A 23,576-nucleotide genomic window follows, 5' to 3' on the forward strand; every position below is an offset into this window, starting at 1 on the left:
AAAAAAAAAAAAAGCAGCTCCACTAACCTCAAGAACCTCCTCCTCCTCCCAAAACTTTGCTTCAGCTGAGTGGGATGGAGCCTCCTCAGACTAACTGCTAATACCTCATTAGCATAGGTCCCTTCYCTCTACCAGGATCCTGGGCTAATTAACAAAGTCACCCCCAGAGCACCCTCGTTAGAATATGCTCACGATGCACAAGCCAACTGGCACAGAAAACTAAAATCTGTGCAAGGGAGAACACAGATAAAGCATCCCAAGAGCTCACAGGAAAGAGACATTCATAATGTACTAAGAAATAATAATAGAAATTGAGCTAATAGTTTCTGATACAGGACTGAAACATCAACACAGACTCACGGCCCAGAGCATCTTCCAAGTGCAGCATTGAGACAAAAATACATCAGGTCAAGCCAAATCCAAGGAAGAGGAACCTGCAGCATCTGCAGTTATAGATGTCACAGTAAAATTATACCCTTGTGTCCTTCCACCCCTCACTCTGACTCCTGCAAACTAAGCTGACAGCACCACACGTGAAGATGTGCAAAACTGTTGCATTTATTTTGTCTGCAAATAAACCCACCAATGTGGTTACTTTATTATTAAATTTCCACTGATTGCAGATTAAAGCATGAGAGTTTTGCTACAGGTAAAACCATCATGGCTCCCTCTGGAGAAAATAAGGGTTGGTTCCATTGGGGAAAGCACAGCAATTTTTACTCAGCAATCCAGAGAAAGTGACTGTGCCACCAAAGATGCAATAATTGATGATCCACATCCATTTGAGAGTTTTGCTTTCTATACAAGTCCTGTGTCATCTGATCCAACTGCCTCAGCCAAAACAGACCACAGCATTCCTTCCCAGGCTTTGACTGTACCCAGGATTTAGTCCAGAAAGGCACAACACAATCAAGAACTTCTAACTGCCTCAGGTGATCACYCCACATTTAAACCAGAAGGTATAAAAAACACCACCTGAATTTGAATTTATGTGCATTTATTATACCTTCCACTGCTAACTGGCTTCAGCACCCCAGGTCTGGCATGCAGAGAATGGAACTGCAAACAGGAAAACAGGAAGAGAAGAGAAAGGGAGGAAGCASAAAGGACAGCTCTTTGTATGTCTAGAGCCATCTGTGTGTAAGATCCAAGTCCACAAGCAGGACACAGGGGTCAATTCTAAGATTGTTGAAAACCTTCCCTTCCAACCTGGCCTCCAAAGGAAGCACAGACAGGGCACAGAAATCAGGCCACTGACTTTCACACAAATTTACAGGAATGGGGCTTGGGGATATCCACAGGCCAGGGCAAATTGGAACTCGAGCAGGAATCCTGCTCTTTCCAGGAATGTTGGGGCTGTAGGTCCTCTCAGGCCAAGGTCACCTGCTACATCTGTAGGTACATCTGCTAATGGGCTTCTTGTGCCACACTGTTACACACTTTTCTCTATCTACCTAACTATCCAATTTATTTTGATATATATATATATATTTAATTTATACATGTTATCCATGTATTCTTTTTAATTTATATATATTTATAGATAGATAGATAGATAGATAGATAGATAGATAGATAGATAGATAGATAGATAGATAGATAGATATAGATAGATACTGACATGGGTGCTAAGCACTCCATACCCAGACCTGGGGAGATTTCTTGTCAAGTTTCCTGTGCACAAGAGATGAATGTGGGAGCTTTGGCCCATCCTTCAACTCCCAAATGCCCAAAATGTGTATTACTGACTGCTCATGAACTATGCAAAGAAAATGGCCACAAACTGTTGAATTGCAGAAAAGGTGCAGCATTTTAAGGCTGAGGGGCAGGTGCATACAAAATTACTGGCCAATACACTCAAAGCATTTAAACTACCTGAAACCTTTTTATTGGCAACTGTGGCTAATACATCAAATTCACACCAAAAAGCAATTCAGGAGCTGTGCTMCTGCAGGTCCCTCAGCAGCAGCACTGTTGGTAGGGCAGACAGCAAACACAACTCAGGTGTGCCAGCAGAAGRGAAGGATGAGCCACCAGATGGCTCAAAATTTCTCTGGCAGCATCAGCCAGCCCACAACAGCCCAGGGAGGGACAGAGCTATCAAGTGCGTGGACTGCAGCRAGCACAGCTTAACCAAGACTTTCTAAAGGATTTCAGAGCTCTCCCTAACCCATCACACACCATTTCCAGCAGAGGAGGGGCTGTTCTCAGAAGCTGGTGGGTGTCTCCCGTGGGTTGCAGGGTGAGGATGGATGCAGCCCTGCCTGCTCACTGCCCACTCCACAGCCAGGCTTTGCCCRGAGAAGTCACCTATCTGAAAGCTGACTGATTTTCATAGCATCATGCTGAAAATCATACACTTACCATATCTTTTAACTGCTGACAGCTGGTTAACCCTTCCTTCCTGCCCACTGCAGATCTACACCACCACCACCACCTCCTCAGCCTCAAGGGCTTTCAGCTTCCAGAGCTCTAGACCTCAACCAATTTCTCCTTCTTTATCCTAGTCCAACCCCCAATGTGGGTAAATCTGTGTAAAGTTGAAAGGAAACAGATCAAAGACAAATTTACAAGCAATTATGATGAAGCCCTGGCAGATGCACATTGCAGGACCATTTACTTCTATTCTCAGAGAACAGCAAGACAACAGCCAGGCACTGGCAGCTCCACTGTGAAAGATCATCATCCCACGATCTGTGCAGCTCCCAGCAGCCAAGGTCAGCTCAGGAGCCTGTGCTACACGTGGCCAGGGAGGATGGGTCACACACACAGGCACAGCTTAGAGGCAAAGTATTCCAGGCACCGGGAACGTCCCTGTATCTTTGCTGGTAAAGCCTCTTTTCCAGTACACGTGTGGAAAGCAAAAGGCACGAGACCAGTGCAGACTTCAGCTGCGACAAAATAAATAAATCCAGAGACTTGCAAGTGCCAGAAGGGACAAAAGCAAGAACTAAGCCTGAGAGTCACCTCAGAGGACAATTTTCCCCTGCACACATGCCTGTGATTTAAAGTTCTGAAGRAAATTCAAATTTCTTCCCATACCAGCCAGCAAAAGCTAAAAYACCATACCCATTCTAAAACATTTATTTCTGTGTTCATCCTTAGGACACATTCACAGTGTTGAGAGGGCAGAACACAGCCAGCATTGGGATCACAGTGAGCTTAGAGCCAGCATCAGCCACAGGGGTTTCTCTGGGGAAACTTTTTCTTTTTTGTGCCTCTTTGGCACTTTAGGCCTGCTTCAACAGCATGGAAACATGGTTATCGTGCAACACACTGCTGCCTGACTGTTGTTCTTGCTAAAAGGTTTTAGGATCAGCTGAAAAAATACTGGGAAGTTCCAATTATCTCCAGTCAATACAGATGCCAAAGCAATTTTCCATGCAGGTTTGCGTCAGGGCACTGGCAGTTATGTTCTCAGCCCTTCTGTAATTTCAGCAGGATGCAGAACTCCTCACAGCCAAGCAAGCACTTCTAAACTAGGTAAGAGCAGCTGCACGTGATCCCTCTCAGCTCCTCCAAGGTAAAGAGATAGCACTGTGCTGAGTTTAAGAGATTCACGTGGATTGCAAGCCTGGAATCCTCTTGCAGCCAGCAAGTCACAGGCAGCCAGCAATGCCAACCTGGAATCAAGCACAGCACTGACATCCCACAGACTTTGCACCAMCTGATATTATGGTAAGGAAGAACCCCAGAGAAATAGGCTCCTTCTATCACCCTCTGGTGACAGCACTTCCCGAGCTGCTTTCTGTGGGGGTCCCAGAATTCAGACAAGCTCAGCAAGCGCTGAGGGTGAGCCATCCTCTGGACAGCATCTCCCCACCCTCCACAGACCCACCTGGTCCTTCTGGGATGGYATTGATGCCTTAGGATTTTTAGTTTCTATATTTYCRTGKATCTGTATTCTTGTAYTTCTCCASTGCACAGCACTAAAGCTCCTGTTCTCCCATCTTHABACAAAACAATTCCTCTCTGAGCCTGAAATCCAAGGACAYTTCRCTGCCTCAGAGCCCCAAAATATGGAAACARCAGAGAATTGGGGGAGCAAGCTTGGGGTGGGTGACATCATCACCTGAMRGTGTCATTGCAGAATTGGGGCCYGATGTGTTCATGAGGCAGAACTKAYAAAAGGGGAAGATCTCGTGACTCGGGGTCCATTTTGGGTGCAGCCTCAGGAGGAGGCTCTGTCTKCCCTCAATGGGCGTGGATTAAATTWGTTTGCTTTACTCTGTTAACTTTGTYTGGTCTCTGTTTTAGGTGAGCCTTGTTTTAGGCATCAGCACCACTGGGGGAGTGGCAGGGAAACCACCCAAAATGCTTGTCCTGAGAATCCTCTTCCAACAAGTACCACAACTGAACCATCACACACCACCACCTCCTCAGCCCTGCTCCTCATTTTCCTCTTCACAGGTAACTTGGAACAGCAGAGAAAGAAACAAGGCAGATCCAGGGTAGATGTTGTGCCTGACAGACAGCAGGTCCCCAGGAAAAGTCTGTTTCCATAGAATCACAGCATATCCTGAATTGGAAGAGACTCACAAGGATCACCCAAGTCCAACCCCTGGACCTGCACAGGACAGCCCAAGAATCCCACCATCCTGGCACCATTTTGTGCATGCCAGGCCAAAATAAAACAAGTTCAGCTGTAGCCAGACAGTGTTTGAAGCCCCAACTCAACAGACCACTTCAGCCGAGTTAATCATAGTCCAGCAGCGTGGCTGGACTTTGCTCTTTGCACACACAGAAAAACAGGTTGGATTTCAAGAGATCTGGAGGACCAAAGGCCCTTCTACAAGTCATCAGTGCTCCCAAAACGCAGTGCATTTCTGTGCGACCCAGCTATGTGAACCCAACAGCCTCTGCCAGAGACAACAGGCACATTAACAAAACAGGAACAGCCTCATCCAAACACAATCAGGCAGARCCTCCTCCTAAAATCCTGCTGAACTTCATCCTAGAGACATAAGTGCTGCTTGTCTGGGAGCAAAGGAGATGCACAGCTCCATGATCTCCCAGCTGTGCATCTGAGCTCTGCAACAGCAGACACAAAAACATCTCCATGGATGTGTCTTCCCTTTGCAAACTTTGTCAGGGTTTTCCTCCAATCACATCCCTCTTTTTTTTTTTTCAAGGCTATCCTGAATAACCAAAAGGCAGTTGTGTTTGAGGAGGGATCACTTCACTTTTCAGTTAAGGCAGTCAAATGGTTGGACTCGAAAATGTCAACTCACCAATTTCCACTTTCAAAAATAAATTYAAAAAATCACTGTTTCATTTTGGATTTTCTCCATCACCCTTCCACAAACAAATTAACAATACCCGGAATTACCATAGCTCCTGATAAACATTGTGGATGCCACTAAAAACTTTATTCTTCAGGGGTGAAATTCTTTTCCAAGACGGACAAAGAAGGCATGTGGTTTTCCACTGAATTATTCCCATCTTGCTGTGTTTTAGCTCCACCTCATCCCCCTCAAYGCCCTGCATGCAGACAGCCCACTGYGCTTCAGCACTGCAGCTGAGGGGAAGCCAAATGCGGTTCAGATGTCCCCAAAACAGCCCCAGGAACATTCAGCCTTCAGGGACAGCCGGCGAAGCATTTTAAGCTCCAGCTGTACCAGCAGGCACTTAAAATTAAGTGCTCTGCTGAACCAGGAACAAAGCCATTCCATTTGCACAATTCCAGTACTTACTGATTYTTATCCATCAAGAATTATGTCATATTTTGCCTTATCTCACCAGCCAGAAGAACTTCCTTAGCATTTACCTTCCTAAGTACACAGGCAGGCTCATTCAGGTTTTGTTTTTTCCCCCAGTCAGGATACTGTGATCCAGTTACAGGAAAATCGTAGTGACTCCCTTCCATAGGGTGTTTCTAGCTCACCATTTGCAAAGTTTCACTAAAACACAGTAACGTATTTTTCCCCCAGTTACAKCCACAAGCAGCTGTCACACAGACATTGCACATTACCCATCATCACCTGGCCATCAACACCAGAACCATTTTCTCTCTGCTGCTGTCCTGAGGAAGTCATCCTGTACCTCTGACACCTCTAACTGGAGCAACATAGAGTCATTCAAAAAAAGGAAGTTTTTCCCCTAGCTGTGTACATAAAATAATCACTCCTTCCAAGCCAAACTATTCTAWGATGTGATTCTTGATTCTAAAGCACCGACATTTTTGGACATCTTTTCCACAGACAGAGATGGCTACAGCAAACCTCAGCTTTGGAGTCACTTAAAAAGTGAAGTCACCACAAAGAATAAAGGGCAAGGAAAACAGTTTGGCCAAAGTTAAACAATACAATCATCTGTAATTATTTCAGACAACAGCCAAGCTCAACAGAGCTCTGCAAGCACATCAGGGAAAAGCACTCTGCAAGTGCTACTGGGACACACCATGAGTGTCGAGGAGACCCCCCAGCAGCTCCTATAAAATGCACCACACTGTCCCACAATCACAGCAGTGACAGGAAGGAAAGTCAAGGAAAACAGTCCCTACTCATCAGATCTCATGTCATGATCTGCTGTGACCAACCCTCCACACAAGCAAATGCTTGCTGGCATATTTTAATATGGGCTCTTTATTTCAATAATAGTTCCCTATGATGGGCATTAGGATTATAGAGCTATTTTTGTGGCTATTAATCTGCATGAATATATTCCCTCTCCTGCCTTTATTTCACTCTTCCATTGCCCAGCAGGAGGACATTGCTGTACATACCTGCTAAAACCACACCATTTCAAATCCCATTTTCCCTGGTTTTTATGTCACTTCTTCATCACTTTTGAGCTCTTTGTTTCCAGGACAGGATATTTCACCCCAAATTAAGTTTTCTGTTCCAATATTATTCCTTGTTATGACCAAATGTGCCCACAAACCGTGAGCAGCATTGTGTTCTGCTGTGATACATAACAAGGGATTGGAATGATCAGGATCACCGCACATGGCTCTTTCTGCTTTATGAAGCATCTGCAACACYGTTAAAGTCACAGAGTGTCAGCATTTACACCTTTACAGAAAAATACAACTCCCTCATTTTGTTTTTAAAGTCATTTGAGTTGTAATTCAGAAGGCACAGTAAAGAGGCAGACTTTGCACTAGCGCTGTAATATCCAAGATCACAAAAATATCAAAGCAAGTAAAGAACACTGGCACAATCTATGATTTACTGAGTTCACTTTAGAACATTACCTCTGTTCCCACTTCCTTCAGACAGAAACAGCCAGAAATACTAGCAATTTGCAAATAATTTCTCTGTTATTCAAGACATGGTGTTAAAAAGGATGCTACTAGGGTGGGAAAATCTGTGATTAGCAAAAAAAAAGTGCAAAAAACTTAGAATTTGACCAGAAAACATTTGGGTCAGTGTGCCAACACACCACTGACAGCAGCAGTGTGAGGCACAGGCCCTGCTCATGCAGCTCATGCCCCTGAGAGCTGCTCTCACACAGGACATCTGCAGCCTGGCTCCATAAGACAAACTTGTGCTGGAATTGCACCTTCAGGTGGTCCCAGTCCAGATCAGACCCCTCAAAGCTCAGCATCTCTTTGTAAGAGATAGCAGCAAGTAACCCACTACAGGACAGAACTGAATGTTCATCCTCTCATGACWTTTTGGCCATGGCAGAACATGTTACCAAAAAGAAGAAACATTTTTGGAGGTTTCCCAGCACTGCCAGGTACCACAAAGGGCCCTCACTGTTGCCAAGAACCCAGGACTAAACTGAACATTAGATCTGTTACTCCCGAGCTTGCTTTGGTCATTAATCACTGAAGCAGACAAACAGCATTTYCCACCCCTCTGTTTCTCAGCAGGCAGGAGGAGGTTGGCTGCTYCTCCAAACCCTGCAGGTGAAGGGGCACTTCAGTTTTTCCAGAGAGAAGACACCAGACTCACTGCAGTCAAACAGCTCCCAGCACAGCCTCTGATACTGAATTCCTTTTCCATGCTCATTTCCACCCAAGCAGCATCCCAAAGGTGAGCATYTGGGGCCTCCAAACCTCCCTTCCTGTCTCCTGTGGTTTTACAGCTTTATGACTGATGCACAAAACTGCATAGAAAAGGATTTATTCTTGCCCCTGAAGTCAAATGGAGGTAGGTTGAGCATGACAACATTAAAGAACAGAGAGAAGATTTCCCCAGCCCTGTCTCACCTTCTCCAGGCTGCGTAGGATGCTGGTAAGCAACACAGGCCTGTGCCACTGAGACAGAGTGGCTGTGTCACCACATCACACAGGCACAGGATTTCACCAGACTCAGCCTCTCATAGGCAGGGCTGACACTGCCCGTGGTCCCTCTCAGCACACCCTCTAACCTGTTTGTTCACCACTCTGCTCACACTCCTCACATGCCCTGCAGCAGTTTATTCCTGCCTGTTGTCACCCTGTCACCACCAGGACATCTCACCAAAATCTCCACTGGATTTCAACCCCAAAGTTCTTCCCCTACATGCCAACATAGCTATAACCRATCTTTTCTCCACAACCTCCTGGGTAGCTGAAAGGATGCTATCCAGAGTCTCTTCCAGATTATMCAGCACAAGAAGAACTAAAAGAACTCAAAGCACTGGTGGTTGTACTAATGTTCTCTTTTGTGTTTGCATTTTGTTGTTTTAGTACTACATGTTGGAGCGACACGACACTYGGGGTTTGGGATTTAATTAGTGCCTATGACTCACTCTCCCACCCAGTTCCATAATCCTMTGGTTACATTAGGGTATTTACATGTCATTTTATATCCATATAAGTGAAGATTATTTACCCTCAAGTTGCAAGCACAGAAAACACACAGCCTGTCCCAAAGYACTGGTTTGCACCACATCTCAGAACCAGTATTCGTTCCTCACAATCCAGGCTAAAAAAACAGAATTTTTTTTACCTGAGCTAAACTGTGTCAATAGTCTGCAGGTCGAAGCACAAAGCACTGACAGGGTGTACTCAGCCACAGGCTCACACACAGACCCACAGGTRTAAGTGGCAYCTGTAAAACATYTGAAGGTGGCAGCAAGGACAGAGGYGACACGCAGGACACACCACACACACAACAGCAGCAGCAGGCTCTGTTCCAGGAGGGCCTGAATGTGCATCTCCTGGTCTAACTACACCCAAATGTCTGTGAATAGTGCAYGCATTTGTGTATATGTGTGTTATAAACCAGAGTCCAGATCTGAACAAGAACAAAACAAGCCCTCATCCCCTGCCAACAGCCTCCCCAGCTGAGAAGAGCAGATAATAAYACTAAATTAAACAGGGCCTCTCTCAGTCCAAATTTTCTACCTCAAAGGAAATAACAAGTTTTACTCWGTTGTTTTTCGTATTTTTTTAAGTCCCTTGACTTACTAAACCATAACAGTGCCAAGTTCAAGGGACTACTTCAATCTAAAGGCCTGGCCCAGCATCTCCCAGAGTGGTATTTGGAGCGAGCTATTTCAAGGAACTCTGCATATCAGGAACACAAAGCACTGGTCTCTACAGGGCAGACAGGAGGGCTCTGGGMAGTGCAGCTTTCCTTCATCTCAGGRCTCTAAACCACCCAGAYACAAGTCCTTACAGTCCATACGAGCCTAAAAGCAAATGAGACTGCAGAAAACACTGTACCACACTTCCTTCCATCACCATCCCCAGGAAGCTCCCTGTGCTCATTTCAAAGGGGAAAGATAAAATTCTCAATGTCTGATCTCACCACATTCACCTGCACTGTGAGTTAAACACACTAAAACAAAACAAATATCAGGGCAGATTCTGGGTGGTTCAATGAGCTTTCAGTTGTGGCTTCGTCTGTTCCTTTGGGGTTAAACAGCACTTAAAAAGGTTTCATCCTGGARTGGAGATAGGACTGCTCTGGGAAATTTATCAAATCAAATCTTGAAACAGCAACTGCCAATTAAATAGTCTGAACATTTAAGAGTTATCTTGAGGGCAAAGAAGAAAGGGCACACCACTAACTCCRGCTGAAAGAGCTTCGTCTGTGTAAGGAGCAATGGTCATAGTAACTCAAATTTCAACTCTTTTCTGACCRTTTTATGTGGCTGTAGGAGGCAATCAGAGCTCCAGAASTGCAGGGAARGTAGATAGCACCTAGATAAAGCATACAGGTTGTCTAGTATTTCATGACAGAAAACCTGAAACAGGCACARTATCAGGAGAATCAGCTGAATTCTGCATATTCCCAGATGGAAAATTAGCTAAGAAGTTATTTTTGCAACAAGATCAGCAATTTAACAGTGATCATACTTAAAAGATATTTGTAACAGTGATAATTGTAAAAAATCAGGAGAGCKCAGAGCTGAAGTGAATACACAGGAAATGCAGCTTCTATTTTATAAATATTTCTAGTGATACTTTAGTTGAAGAAACTATATGAGGGACACATATACAGACTGTGCATCAAGCCAGCCAAGGACAGAATCCTCCTGACACAGGACAAACTCTTGCAGAATATTCAAGCCTTGCTGGGCAGATCACCAGCTCCCCTTCCYTCCATGCAGAGCATGTGCACAGCTTGTTTCATCCTAACAAATGCTGGGRCTTCCCAGGCTTCATCCTACTGCCACGGGAAAGCAGTGATGGGAAATTGAGGTGGATTCTGTGCTCACCTCGTCCAGCAGCTCTGAGCACGGCAGGTAACAAACTCACTGATTCACATGGTCCATAGCAGACAAATACATGTGCAACCCTACAACTCCACAGCTCCCAAAGTTAGGCACTGTCCTTGCAATAATAACCATTTTAACCAGCCAGAAATTCTCCACACAGCTCACATTTGAGCTGGGAAGCCTTTGATTTGCACAAAGTCGATGCACATGTAAGCAATAGAGTTTCCATGTTAAAGCAGCAAGCAGAGGAGCCTCCATGGCTGGCCAGCAGAAATCCTTCAGGCAGCCACATGCTGAGCAAGTTCTCCAGGCATGGAAAGCCTGGCATCAGCATCAGCCTGGTGCCCACACAAAATGCAACTGGGATTCAGTGGGAGGCAGGAAGAAAAAAGGAAAAAATCCCATCCAGCTTAAAGATACCTCTAGAGTCCATTAGACAACATCTATCATCAGGGCAAAGGTCTGCTTCCAACAGAGCAGAACAGCCAAGGCAAAGCCCTGCTTTCCACAAAGCCTTCCCACTCCAATTCCAGAATGCAGCAGCTCTTCCAGTTACAGCTGCAACACTGCTTAAGCTTTAGGCTTTAAATACTACCAGGAAAAYTTTAATAGAACATCCAGCACATCTGAGCAAAGGACTTCTCTCCAAGTAAAACAAAGGYTTGAGCTTACACAGAGCTCATGGGTCAGACTCTCAACTGGGGGAAAGCGGGGCCGTAGTCAGCCCTACACAGATTTACCACAGCTGAGAATCCTAATGTGATTATCCAATATTACCAACATAATTACAGGGCCCTTGCTTAGTGTCACTGCTGCAATATCTAGGCCATGACAAGACAGATTTAGATTTAGAAGCTCCACCCTCTGCTTTTAAATAGGCAGGATGTCACCATCGTTAATGTTGGTGTGGCAGCCCCAGCCACAAATGMCTGAACCATGCAAAATAATACAACCAAGAACCTCATCCAACACACAACACAAGAATGGCCTTTACCTCTCCTGATTTTAGAAGAGCAAGACTGGTTATCTAGGGACTGTGGCAGTTTTGGGAGTGAACATTCAGTCTATCAGCTAGGATGCTCACAACAGCAAACAGRCACAAAGTATTTATATCGTTAGAGGCATGCTCAGTGCATGGAYGACATGGAAAAAATGTAATTGCTTTGTCACTTCTCTGAGAGTTTATTTGGATAGAGCTGATTTAAAATCATTCAGCTTCACTTCTTTGCATGTTTCAGGCCACCATCTCATTACAGACCTTCAGGGGACACCCCACTCCCCACACAACTCCTCTGCAATTCCCAGCCAGGTCCATGGAGAAGGACAAAAGAGGAAGCTGTAAATCATAACACAGCAGAGCAAGGAGGGGAAAAAATTAATCTCTGCCATGCAGCAGCATTTTAGAAGCCTAAAATAATYACTGGGCAAGATCTAGCCTGTGCATTAAATCCACACTCTTGTCAGAAGCTCCAGTCCAAGAGTGGCAGTAGCTTGGCACTACCCATGCTCCAAGAACAGYAGCAGAGCACAGCCCAGACATTTCAGTTCAGGGGTATTAAAGTCTTCCAGTATTTGCAGTATTTGTGACAGCAATTTCATAACAAACAGGAGCTCACTGGAGGCGATGGAACTGTACTGGCTGTCACAGCAGGAAGCACGTTTAGGTGTTCACGTGGGTAGATTTGCTGGGCATGTGCTCTGTTTTACAGCCCTGTGCATCCACTCCATTCCGCCCTGACAGGCAGACTTGGAAAACCAAAGCTGATAGAACAGTGTTTTATTACTATGCAGCAAGGCACACTGCCTCAAAATAGATTACTTGGCAAGGCCGACTCAGTCCCTCTCTATTGTAACAATTTTAGTCCTTGAACTTCCACTGTAAGCCTGAAAAAAAATAAAAATTAATGGGTCATGAATAACTCACAGCTTAAAAAAAATTTAAAAGAATCATTTGTTTAGTTATCAGTCAGCCCTTTAAAAAGCACATTTCAGCTGCTATTATTCCAAGCAGCTGCTAATAGCATCTGAGCCCGTGCTCATCTCCAAGGGAAATTAGCACTGGCATCAACATGCTGCAGAGCATGACGGGCTCTGAATGAACACAACTGGAACTGCAAAGCCAGCAAGAAGCTGCAGCAACTGCAAGCAGCTGAAAAGCTTCCCTGGAAAGGCAAGGCAGCGGTGAATCACGTCAACAGATGAGGAGAGAAAAAAGCAAAACTAGTCAAGCAGAGAGCAGGTTGCAGCTGGAGGTGCAGAGGAGGGARAAAGCAAGATGAAGGCCAGGGCTGGGACTGGTTTTTAACCAGACTGGCTTGCAAGGGCCARGCAGAGCAGGCCACAGAGATCTGAAGTGCCATGGTAACAGCACACTCCATTTGGGAAGCAATTATGCAAGGATCCAACCGACAGCTCATGGCAACAGATAAGTTAGACATTTAGGAATTTGGATTACTATGGCAGCACCCAGACATCCCTCCTGAGCACAGCAGCAGARCCACAAGCAAAACTCCACTACATACACTCAGGGAAGACCCCAAGCTTCCAGCCAACAGGACACTGGCAGAGCTTCACAGCCAGTGTCTGGAAGCTTGTCTCCAACCAGCTGCTTCATCTTAAACCCAGGAATCCAGATTTCAACCGTTCCAGGAATGCCACATAACTACAGGTTAGAGGAGGCCTTGGGCCACTGAAGTGCCACCTCCCTGAGTAACAGGAAAACACAACTTAAGGACAACTCCCATTCCTCTATGAGGGCATAGGCTAATCGACCCCTGAAGACAGCARTGAACTTTTCAACTCCTCAGTCCATGCCAAGCATGGAGAGAGGTATCCACTGCCCCACCAGGCAGCTCTCAGGGAATTTAAACCCCCAAGTACAGCCAGGAGCACACAGGATTCATCATTCAGCATTAAATGGAAAAAAAAAAAACCACCAGCTGTACATGAAATAGGGCTTTGAGTTTTCCACACATATGTGGATGAGGAGTAAGAGATATGAACTACTTGTCCGTTCATCTGTCAGATGTCCAGGAAAAAGAAACAGTTGCAGGGGTCCAGAACCTGCAGTCTTGTGACTGTTACTCACCAACCTTGTAACCACTAGAGATTGAATTCATCAGCTCAAATGAACTTAAATAATTGCTTTATTTATTTATAAGCCAACTTAAATATAATAAATATATCATTAAATGCATGAGCAGCAGAAAAGCTTTCAAAGGTACTGTGTAAGGGCTTCTTAGGTTGTTAAGTTTAAAACAAAAGCAAAAGGTAGAAAACCACCATCTGCTCCCCTCCAAAAATAGCATCATTTTAATTTTTAAAAAAATCCAATATATTTAATCCCATCACATGTTCTGCTGAAATCTGGGTGAGCAAGGTTGAGTTTGTGTGTYTCCTGTGGTCTGTGAATAACATCCGAACTCCAGAAGATCCTGTGTGTCAACCATCAGACCGTGATCAGCTGTACCATCACAGCTGCTTGTGCCTCACACCCCCCTCTCTGAACAGGCCTCCACAGGCAGCAGCACGAGTGTATTCTGGTACCAAGCACAGTGCTGAGCATCAGCAGGCACATGGAAGGGCCAGGAATCTCCAAGGAGCAGGGACAGGCTTTGTTCTGCATTTGCATTATGTGACACAGGGCCTTGGCCCATGATAAAAGTTCCTGGATACTATGGTGGCATTAATATTAATGACTCCATGATTAAAACACCAGACAAGGAGTTATATTTGCATTTAATACAAGACTTTGTCCCTGTWCTCCTACACAGCCCTTATCAAATGGCTTCATCTTCATGGGCTTCAGCTTCTCATTTGTAAAATAATTTGATAAGCCTCCCTCCCACCATCTGTTTGCCAGCTCTGCAGAGAGGGGTCAGCACGGGCACAGAACCACAGGTTGTGTGACACCTCACACACGGAGCCTTTGTGTTCTCCAGAGAGCACAGGCAGCTCAGCAGTTCAAGCTACAACTGGGAATGTGGCACAGAAACAGAAGGGTAAACTCACACTCACATATCCAAGCCACATCTCCTGATTCTAAAGCAACAGGTAAAGGCTGAAAAAAAAAGGCTCTGACATTCAGCAGATTTTTTTCTTGCCAGAAATATGTGCACAAGGATCACAGGAGAGTGTGAGCTGCCTGTACTGCCCCTTCCCCTTCTCCCTGCTATACTGTTCCTCCTCCATCCTTTGCTACCCCACAACCCACACATCAGAGCTCTGTGATGCATTTCTTTATCTCCTTACACACATAACCAATAAAAACCACAAACATGAGAACCAGCAGGATCTCATCAGTTGACAGCTGGAGCTGGCCTCGTGCGTTATCTTACACTGACTGCCTTGTGAAAGGGCTGTGACAAATACACAGCCACCAAAGCACACCAGACAGAACACACTCAACTGTGAAAGCAGCACCTGTTTGGAATTCCCAGGGAACAGMCAGTGTACACCAGGTAAGAGTCCACATCAGCTGCTCTCAGCACAGCCACAAGCATCCTGCTGACGTTTCCTACACTGCAAGGGGGAAATAGGGCCCAGATACATCAGAGGAGTTTAGCAGATTCCTCTCAAGCTCTATTTGCCTAAAGGAACATTGGCAGAAGAACCTTAGTAAGAGCAACAGGGATCCTGTGGAATCCTACAAAGGGGATCCATGCCAGCCCCTGAGCCATTTTTGCTATATCCTGCCTTCCCCCAGCATTCTTCCAAAGAGACATTGCCTCTTCCCCACCGCCAACTCCTGCCTGTTTGGGCTGTATCCCACCCCTACTCCCCACCCACCACCTGTATGCCTGTCCAAAGAGAACTGCTAGAAAATCTTGGTGAAAAGGCGGTGTGGCAGCACCTGAGTCTATGCACACACACAGGTGCTTTCATGGATCCTTCTAACTCCAAAAGGTGTTTTCTTCGAGAATCTTACTGTATTGTTCACGCCATCAGCTATTTGCATACCCCTGGTATCAGACATTTCTTACCAAAGGTCATGAAGAGAGTTATTAGACCAGAGCCAACAGCAGCCACAAATAACCTTCATGTGGTCACACTAGAGCCATAAGTAAGGATTTCTCACCRATCCAGCTCCCTCCTCCCAAGCAGCAGCTCAGTGCCAGAGAGAAGGTCTTTATGGCTGAAGCACTTCCCAAGTCAGAAGCCATTAATCCTTCAAAGGGTCACAACAGGTAACTAAAGTAACACTGAATTAGCAGGTAGGTTGCAAAGAGAAGGCATGTAAGACAAAGGTCTGCACTTGTGTGCCTCTCACATCCGCACTGATTATTCGTGCTCACTTTAAATATTTCAAACCACTCTGAAAGCCCAAATTTCGCATCACTCTCACAGACATGTAAATAGCTCCTATACACAACCTGGGATAGCAATGAAGTCAGAWAAACATGTATAAGACACCAAACCAAGGGTTCCTGCTGATTGCTCTTGTACTTTGAAGAGTGACTGATGTTCAGGGACAGCCACAGGAACCAGGCACATCATGTACTCATGGAGCATTCTGCACATCTTTGAGACAAGCTTGAGTTTATTTTACTGCTGCCATTTGTGCAGCAAAAGCACATGTCAGACCTGCGAGCATCATTTCACTGAGAAGGAGAGACAAGCTAAAATATCATCTGAACAACAGCTGTGCAATTACAGAGCCTTAGAAGATCTTGCATTTTGCTCTCACACCCTCAAGAACAGTTTACCAGATTGCTTTGTAAGCTCACACAGGCACATTTTGGAGTCCCCTAACACAGGCTTATGATCATCTAATGGGAAGGAGTGTGACTAACAGTGAATGAAGATCAGCTCTACCTGCTCTCATCACAGCACCAACCTGTGGGGGGGGTGCACATGCAAGTCCCTGCTTAGAGAACTCAGTTGCTGATGGTTTGTTTTTTTTTTAATCTGTGAGATCACCCGTCACTGGTATGTAATTTGTTTCTGCAAAATCATGAAGCAAACCAAATGCTAAGAGCATCTTGCTCCAAAAAAAAGTCTTTAATTCAATCCTGCAACACATGGCCCAGAGTCCTGGTGTCAGCAGGGGTTCTGCCACAGAGCAAGCATGAATTTACACCCAAATCACACATATGCCAAGAGCACGTTCACTGAAATCACAAAGAGGCAGCACTTGAGAGGAAACACAGACTGCAATTAAAGCACCCAATCTGGAAGGCCAGAGATCAATTCCTGACTTGGCCACTCATGCTCTGCATTGCTCCACCTCCCTATCTGAGTTCCCAGCAGCCCTAAAGGGGATGGAAGGACACATTCATAGACAATGCCATGGCTCAGATACTCTGGRTAGTGAGAGCTCCTCACATTAGAGGAGCTGCAGCAGCTCCCCTCTGCTTTCATTCTGCTGCATCACACTACAGGCAGCTAACAATAACCTTCATTTCATTTAGTGGCAATTCCTGGACCTCCTACAAAAGGAGAAAGTTTCCATAATGACAAAAAGCCACAAATGAGAATTACCTTGCAGTGTCTCCCTTAAGCCTTTCCAAATCTTTTCCTTGTGCTTATAAATCACTGTCAGTATTGTTCTTATTCTCAAAAAGTACAACAGCCAGTATCTGATCCAAAAAGGTTTGTTTCCAGCATGATGCAGCCACAAGGACATCCTGTGCTTCCCCCATCCAAGGAAGCCAGCACCCTTTCCTGGGAAACTTATAGTTACCTCTTGTTATCAGAAGATAACTTCTCCACAAACCACGTTTGCTTATGGCATGTTCTCCTCAGAGACTTCCTGTCTCCTTCCACATGTGGAACACAAGTAAACAYTTATCCCAAGTGAAGGTAAATTGGTTGTGACTTTACCGAGGAGCAGCACCAGSCCTGTAGCTGGCACACTGCCTTCCCAACAAGCACAGCCTCAGCCTGCCCATACCGCTATTTACACTGCAAAAATGTCACCTTCGAGGGAAGCAGCCCCCAGTCCCAACACAAGCCTGCAGCACCTAGCCAGTCCTGGCCCCTTATTAGCCATGATTAATGAAGGTGGGCGAGCTTGGAAGGCAAGAAGTGCTAAATCCACAGTGGATTCCAGCTTGTCTTCAGCACATTTATAACTTCCCACCAGCTGCTGACAAGCTCCTGCACAAAGGGGAAAAGGCCCACACCACAATAAAAACATTATGGCAGTGCATTCTCCTGAGATCCACAATGTCAGTGCTGATGTTGCAACCAGAGATTAGTAAACCATTCCTTTGTGACTACTTAGAATACTACTGCAAGACTCCAGTTGGAGAGTTAAACCATGCATTACCCACAATCCGAATCCCAAAACTAAGCTTTCTTATACTAACCAACAAGTCCTTCATAGCAGGACTGCTTGAAAAAAGAGATTATTTTGGTTTAAAACAGATGATTCTTTCCTGGGATCATGACTGTGGAAGACTTCCCCTCCCATGACTGTGCAGGGCTAACACTGCTGTTAAGTGTGCTTTTAGCTACCACAGCTAGAAGGATACAAGGACATAAAGAACCAGCGCCCCCCTGGTACAACCCAGACCCGTTCTCTGACAGGCTGCACAAAGCTCACAAGCCAGCCCAGGCCAGGCCAGTCTCTGGCCTACACAACTTCTTAAACACTTAAATCCACTAACACCTGCTTTTCCTCCCTGATTATATCTCAGAGCACAGCACACACTGTCCCAGCAAAACCTGTGCTGCTAAAAGCACCAACACACTTGGGATACCTCAACATTTACCAAATAACTCCCTTGGAATTCTTCACAAGTTCCYCTGGCTTCTACCCTCAAAAAACCAGACTGCTAGAACACACAATCAAACAACCTACCTAGCAGAGCAGAGTGCTGAATACATGTTCTGCCTCACAAGACACACAGAAAAAGCAACAGGGAAAAAAAAATAAAAATCACATGTCCCATTCCAAGAGGAGAAACAGTTTAATTCCTAATCCAAATGTCACTGATCAGCTGATTAGTAGCTAGCCCTTGGCTGAAGCCTGAAAKTAGTAAATCACAAAATACACTTCAAAGCAATGTCTTGAACCCAACCACACCAGAACTGGATTGAGGACCATATAAATCTGCAAAATGTGCCACAGATGGGTTTGCTTTAAAGTGAAATAATTTCAGAAGAAGCTCATGTATACTTTCCGTGACTTCGGGTTATGGTGCTGCAAGGAAAGGAGGTGCCAAGRGTGAGCAGGGCAGGGATCAGCAGAAACCCTCTGCATTCAGCCCAACCACTCAATGGGGCAGCTCAGGGAACCCCTTTCCCCACCAGGCATGGGTTGGGCATTCACAGCCTCTTCCAGCTGCTTTCTGCATGCACTGGCCTTAGGCCTGCTAAGGAAAGTCAGGATGAATCCCACAATGTCCCTATTTTCAAAACAGAGGAAAAGATACAGCTGGCAAACATAAGCTGAGTTTGTGACTTTGCACTGATTTRTAGTATCAACCATTAAATGCTTTCAAATCAACACTAGTTACCAGCAAACAGGCATAAACCTGAAAAACTTCAGCAAGCTATCCAACATTTATTAAACCTGAATCCCTTATTTACACACTTTACAAGAAAAAGGTGTTCAGAAAAAGAACACTACTTTTAAGAGTAAGTTTTCACAGACCTGCAGAAATGCAGCCTGTAAATTTTGCTAGAAGCAGAGCAAGACAAACAAAACCCTGCTCAAACATGTGCCCCATCAATGTTTACACACCTCGGGTCAGCTCAGCTCTCTCTTACAATATTGTGAGTACAGAGAGTCACACAAAACACAGAGGCTCTCAAAAATGGGACACTGGGGCAATCCCCACCCTGTCTAAGGAATACCCGTGGCTTATGGTACTTTGCCACATATGCACACCTCTCAAACTCAGTAGCACATTTCAAATTTATGGCAACATCCTTCTCAATTTTTCTGCTGCTTTGATCCTCATCAAAGGGATACCGACCTCCCTACAGCTCCAGTGCAAGGCTTTGGGGTGGGTTTTGGTTGTTTTGGTTTTTTTCCTACACACAGGCAGAAACAAAAAACAGTATTTGATTTGGTCACCGTGTTTTCSTTTCTCTTCAGAAAGAAAACAGCAAGGCAGCAGCCTGACTCAGCCCCACACTTCAACAGTTCCTGCGCATTCACCTCAGATCTGTGAAACACCAATCACCCCAAAACCAGTCACAACATCCCTCAGCCCACACYGGGGCACTATATTACTTTAAAACTGGCTCTGAAGACCCCCAGGGCCAGCAGCAGTGCCTTTCCAGCACAATTAATCATTGTGCAAACTTTGAGGGGAATTTTTCAAGAGATTATTGATGCTCTTATATGGATTAGAGCAGGACAACTACAAAGACCCAACTAGGAATCACCTATTTGCAACATCCTGTTTGTAAAAAAACCCACTGATTCACYAGTATCATAACACCAAAACCAACCCCTCAAATTCCTTCTGTATTACTCCCATCTACTTCTTTCCTCCCTGCCCAGGAAGCCAAGTATTCAGACACAACTATTTTTCAGGGGTTGAGGGTGCACCTAACCACAGCAGATATTTTGGGGGATCTACACAAGAGCCCARAGGTGCGTGGAGCCATCTGTCACCTGGCTCGTGCAGTGCTGCAGCCCAGCCAGGGCACACTCCTCATCAGCAGGGTTGCTCAGCAGAATTCTGGGTGACCGGGCACAGCTCTGACACAGGTAAATCCTCACATTTCCAGTTCCAAAAGTTCTGGTTTAACTCAAGTCTCCTCCACATCATTCATCATTTTATTCATTCTCTCCTTTAAGCCACTTTTACATCTTTTTTTTTTTTTTTTTAATTTTTCACAAATTGCATGGATTTTTTTTTTTTTTTTTTTTTTTTTCCTTTTCTTTTTTTTAACATCCCCTTGCCTGAGGTTTTTTTTTTTTTTTTAATTTTTCACACATTGCATGGAAACACAGGCCACCCTGCTCCCTCCTAAAGCAACGGGGAYGAGAGGTCTTTCCTTCCCAGACAGGATACTACTCTTACAAAGTACTTCCCAGGGGACTTTTCCTTTTAGCAGAAATAGCCAAGAGTTGCCTCTTCAGCACTGCTGAACTATCACTGCAGATACAGAGAGGTTTTCCAGCAGAGGTTTCAGACGTCAGGAGCACAGGGACTGGGCTGCCTGCAAGCTCCCCAGGTCTCCAGCTGAGTCAGGGAGAAAAGGCTGTTTACCAGCACACTCAGCCAYGGGCATGCAGAGCTGCAGCACTTCTGACCCACTCTGCCTCCCCAGATGGCCCAACTTTCCTACAGAGTAAACGGGTAAACGGCATTTTCATCTCTCTGCTCCCATCAAAAGGTGACAATCTGCAAATCAACACACCGCCTTGCTCTTATCCCCTCGAAGGCAGAAGGATTTCAGACTGCCCACAGCAGAGTCCCACTGTGAGGAAAATACTTGGGCAGCACCTTCCACCAGAAGAACTCCCTCTGGAGCCTCACAGGAACAGAACACAGCACCTRTTTCATAGGTGCACTCGGATCCCAGAGTTGCAGCCAGCCCTAGGCCATGCTCCATCCCACAGGCCAGCCAAGAAAGCAGCAGTTGCAGGGAAAAACCCCCACAGGCTCCTCCAGGACAGTGAGGCAGGGAGGGGAGGCACTTCTCCCAGGCAATCTGTGCTACCACCTCCACCTTTTCTGCAGCTCAGCCCTGCTGAGCAGGAGAGCCCAGTGACACACGGCTTCGCTTCCCAGGGCTGTCAGCACGGGGCAGAACCTGCCAGCAGATTACTCATCAGCAAAAAAAGCCTCTGTCTTCCCATGTTACCAGGATGAGGCCACCCTGCATTAAAAAGAGACTCTGATAGCTTCTCAAATTTAGCTCACGTAGGTCCTAAGCTTCCAGGGCCAAAAGGGCCTAGGAAATATCAGTCAAGRTAAACCTATATCGCAAATTTCAAGGAAAAAAAATCACTATAGTTACTAGTTAAATGCCTGGTTTCACTGCTCTCTTCGAAGAACGTATCAGCAAACATGTCTAAAAAACAGTCACAGACCTATTTTCTTGTTCACCACAGTGAATTCCTACAAACCTGAACACAGGCAGCGTACACAGAGTCCCTTTTCCATTTTAGAGCTCTTTCTGTAAAAGCCAACACAGGCCCTCCCACTCAGCTCTCTCCCAGCAGCTCCCCTCKCCTTTGCCATCAAAACAAAACACAGTTTTGACTAAAATTGCCCAGGATGCTGCGCAGGAGGGACCAGGAGCAGGTCTAAGGAGGCCAACATCTCTCTGAAGGTCGAGTCTAAGGTTACCAGCCAGAGCCATTCAGGAGGTTCCTTACAGCCCCAACAAATGAAATGTAAAATGATAGTTCAAGTAGCAGAGCTGGTTACAATTAAACAAATGCYACCAGCAGCCTGCTGCACTGCAAGGCCTGCACACGTCATGAGTTCTATAATCCCTGTGATTCATTTTTAGGTCTTCAACTGTTTTATTTGGGGRAAAAAAAAGCAATTGGGATCACCTTGCAGAACCCCTCCCCATGCACAGAAATCCCACATCCCAGGTCACAGCCAGCTCTGCTCAGCCTACCTATGTGCATGACACAGTTAAAGAATTTACTCCAGTGTTTTAATCCTCTCTGCTTAAGGTAGAAAATGAGGTAACAGCTGAATAAAGTTTAAGAGTGACGAACACTGCTTTCTTTATTTACAGGACCTTGTTCTGCACCAAAATAATTCATAATTTTTGTTTGGGGGATTGTCTGGGTTTTTTTTAACCCACAGTTTAAGAGAAGTGGTAAATAATGAACTTCTGAAATCYCCCCAATTTCTAAAGTATTCAAAAGAAAGCTGAATCCAGGAAACCCACACTGGATTTACACATGGGAAGACCTGACACGTCAGCTTACAGACACCACTGGMCTGCAATTCTGTCAAGGACAATAAAATATTCGGGAATCTGGGGGTCAAGGGGGAGGTTGTGTGCCCGGGACAGTTCCAGGCCTCCCTTTAAGCTTGGGAAGGGAAATGGGGAGAGAAAAACAGCACAGATGGAGCGCTCTGAAAGGCACTGGGGTCTTACCTTCCGCCAGCACCTCGTCCACAGTGACCTGGTGTCGGCCGATGCTGAAGACCCGGCCGATGTAGCCGCTGCCCGGGCCGCTGCTGCCGCCGCCGCCGCCGCTGGTGCCCGACCCGGGCCCGGAGCCGCCCTGCTCCCGGCGTGAGTCGAAAAACTTCTTCATGTCTCAGGAGGCGGCAGCTGCCGGCGATGGGGGCGATGCCGGTGTCAGGTCCCGAGCCCCTCCTGCTCCCTGAGCGGCCGCTGAGGGGGGCCCGGGGCCGCTCGCCTGGCGGGGCCGAGCCGCRCTGTCCCCCGGGGACTCACACCTGCAAAACCACAGGGGATAACGGGGGCGCGGCGTTACCCCCGCGGGCCGCCGCGGGCCCCTCGGCGAGCCCCGACCCACAGGGACCTTGCCCGGTACCTCGCAGAGGGCGGCGAGTGCCTCCATGCGCCCCGCGGGGCCGGCGTGCGCAGCCCCACCGGGTCACGGCGGGGGCCGGCTGCCGGCAGGGCCCGGGGCCCGCATCGCTGCCTGGCGGCGTCACCGGCGGCCACCGAGCCCGTCAGGGACACGGACCGACCCCACCGCCGCCCCCCGCCGGCCCCATCCGACCAGGAAATGGGCCGTCACAGGAAGTCCCGGCTGCCGTCGGGAGCACCGCCCCCGCGCCTCCGCCAGCTGCAGGGCCCGGCCCTGCCGCGCCGGGGTGTCCCGTCCTGGGCTGTCCAGACCCGCTCTGYCCCGTCCCGGGATGTCGCAACCCGGAGTGTCCCGCCCCAGAGCCCTCGGAGCGCCCCCCGCCCCACAGCGCGGCGGGCGAGGGAGTGGGGGCTCAGCGGCATGGCGGCGCCGCGCGCGGCACGCTGGGAGCGGTAGTTCTCCGTCATGAGCGGAGGTGGCACCGTGGCGCGGTGGGGACTACAAGTCCCGGCATGCCCCGCGGCATTGCCCGGCAGGGTGC

The 23,576-nt window shown here is 46.7% G+C and overlaps 1 protein-coding gene across 13 annotated transcripts in view; it reads right to left on the bottom strand.

The window, feature by feature from the left end:
* Positions 1 to 23,249, bottom strand: part of AAK1 (AP2 associated kinase 1) — an 85,354-nt gene extending 62,105 nt beyond the window's left edge. For 3 of the 13 annotated variants that reach the window (XM_057384437.1, XM_057384438.1, XM_057384439.1), the window contains exons 1-2: positions 23,036 to 23,244; positions 22,630 to 22,937 (exon numbers count right to left, since the gene is read on the bottom strand). In XM_057384437.1, coding sequence (XP_057240420.1) covers positions 22,630 to 22,792 — 163 coding nt within the window. In that variant the 5' untranslated portion in view covers positions 22,793 to 22,937; positions 23,036 to 23,244. Of the gene's footprint in view, positions 1 to 22,629; positions 22,938 to 23,035 lie in introns of all 13 variants that reach the window. The other 10 variants (XM_057384436.1, XM_057384435.1, XM_057384445.1 and 7 more) reach the window with 8 other exon arrangements.
* Between the last annotated feature and the right edge of the window lie 327 nt (positions 23,250 to 23,576).

Source organism: Malurus melanocephalus, unplaced genomic scaffold (genome assembly GCF_030028575.1).
Source record: "Malurus melanocephalus ecotype Western Australia unplaced genomic scaffold, MMel_1.1 scaffold_709, whole genome shotgun sequence".
NCBI lineage: Eukaryota > Metazoa > Chordata > Aves > Passeriformes > Maluridae > Malurus > Malurus melanocephalus.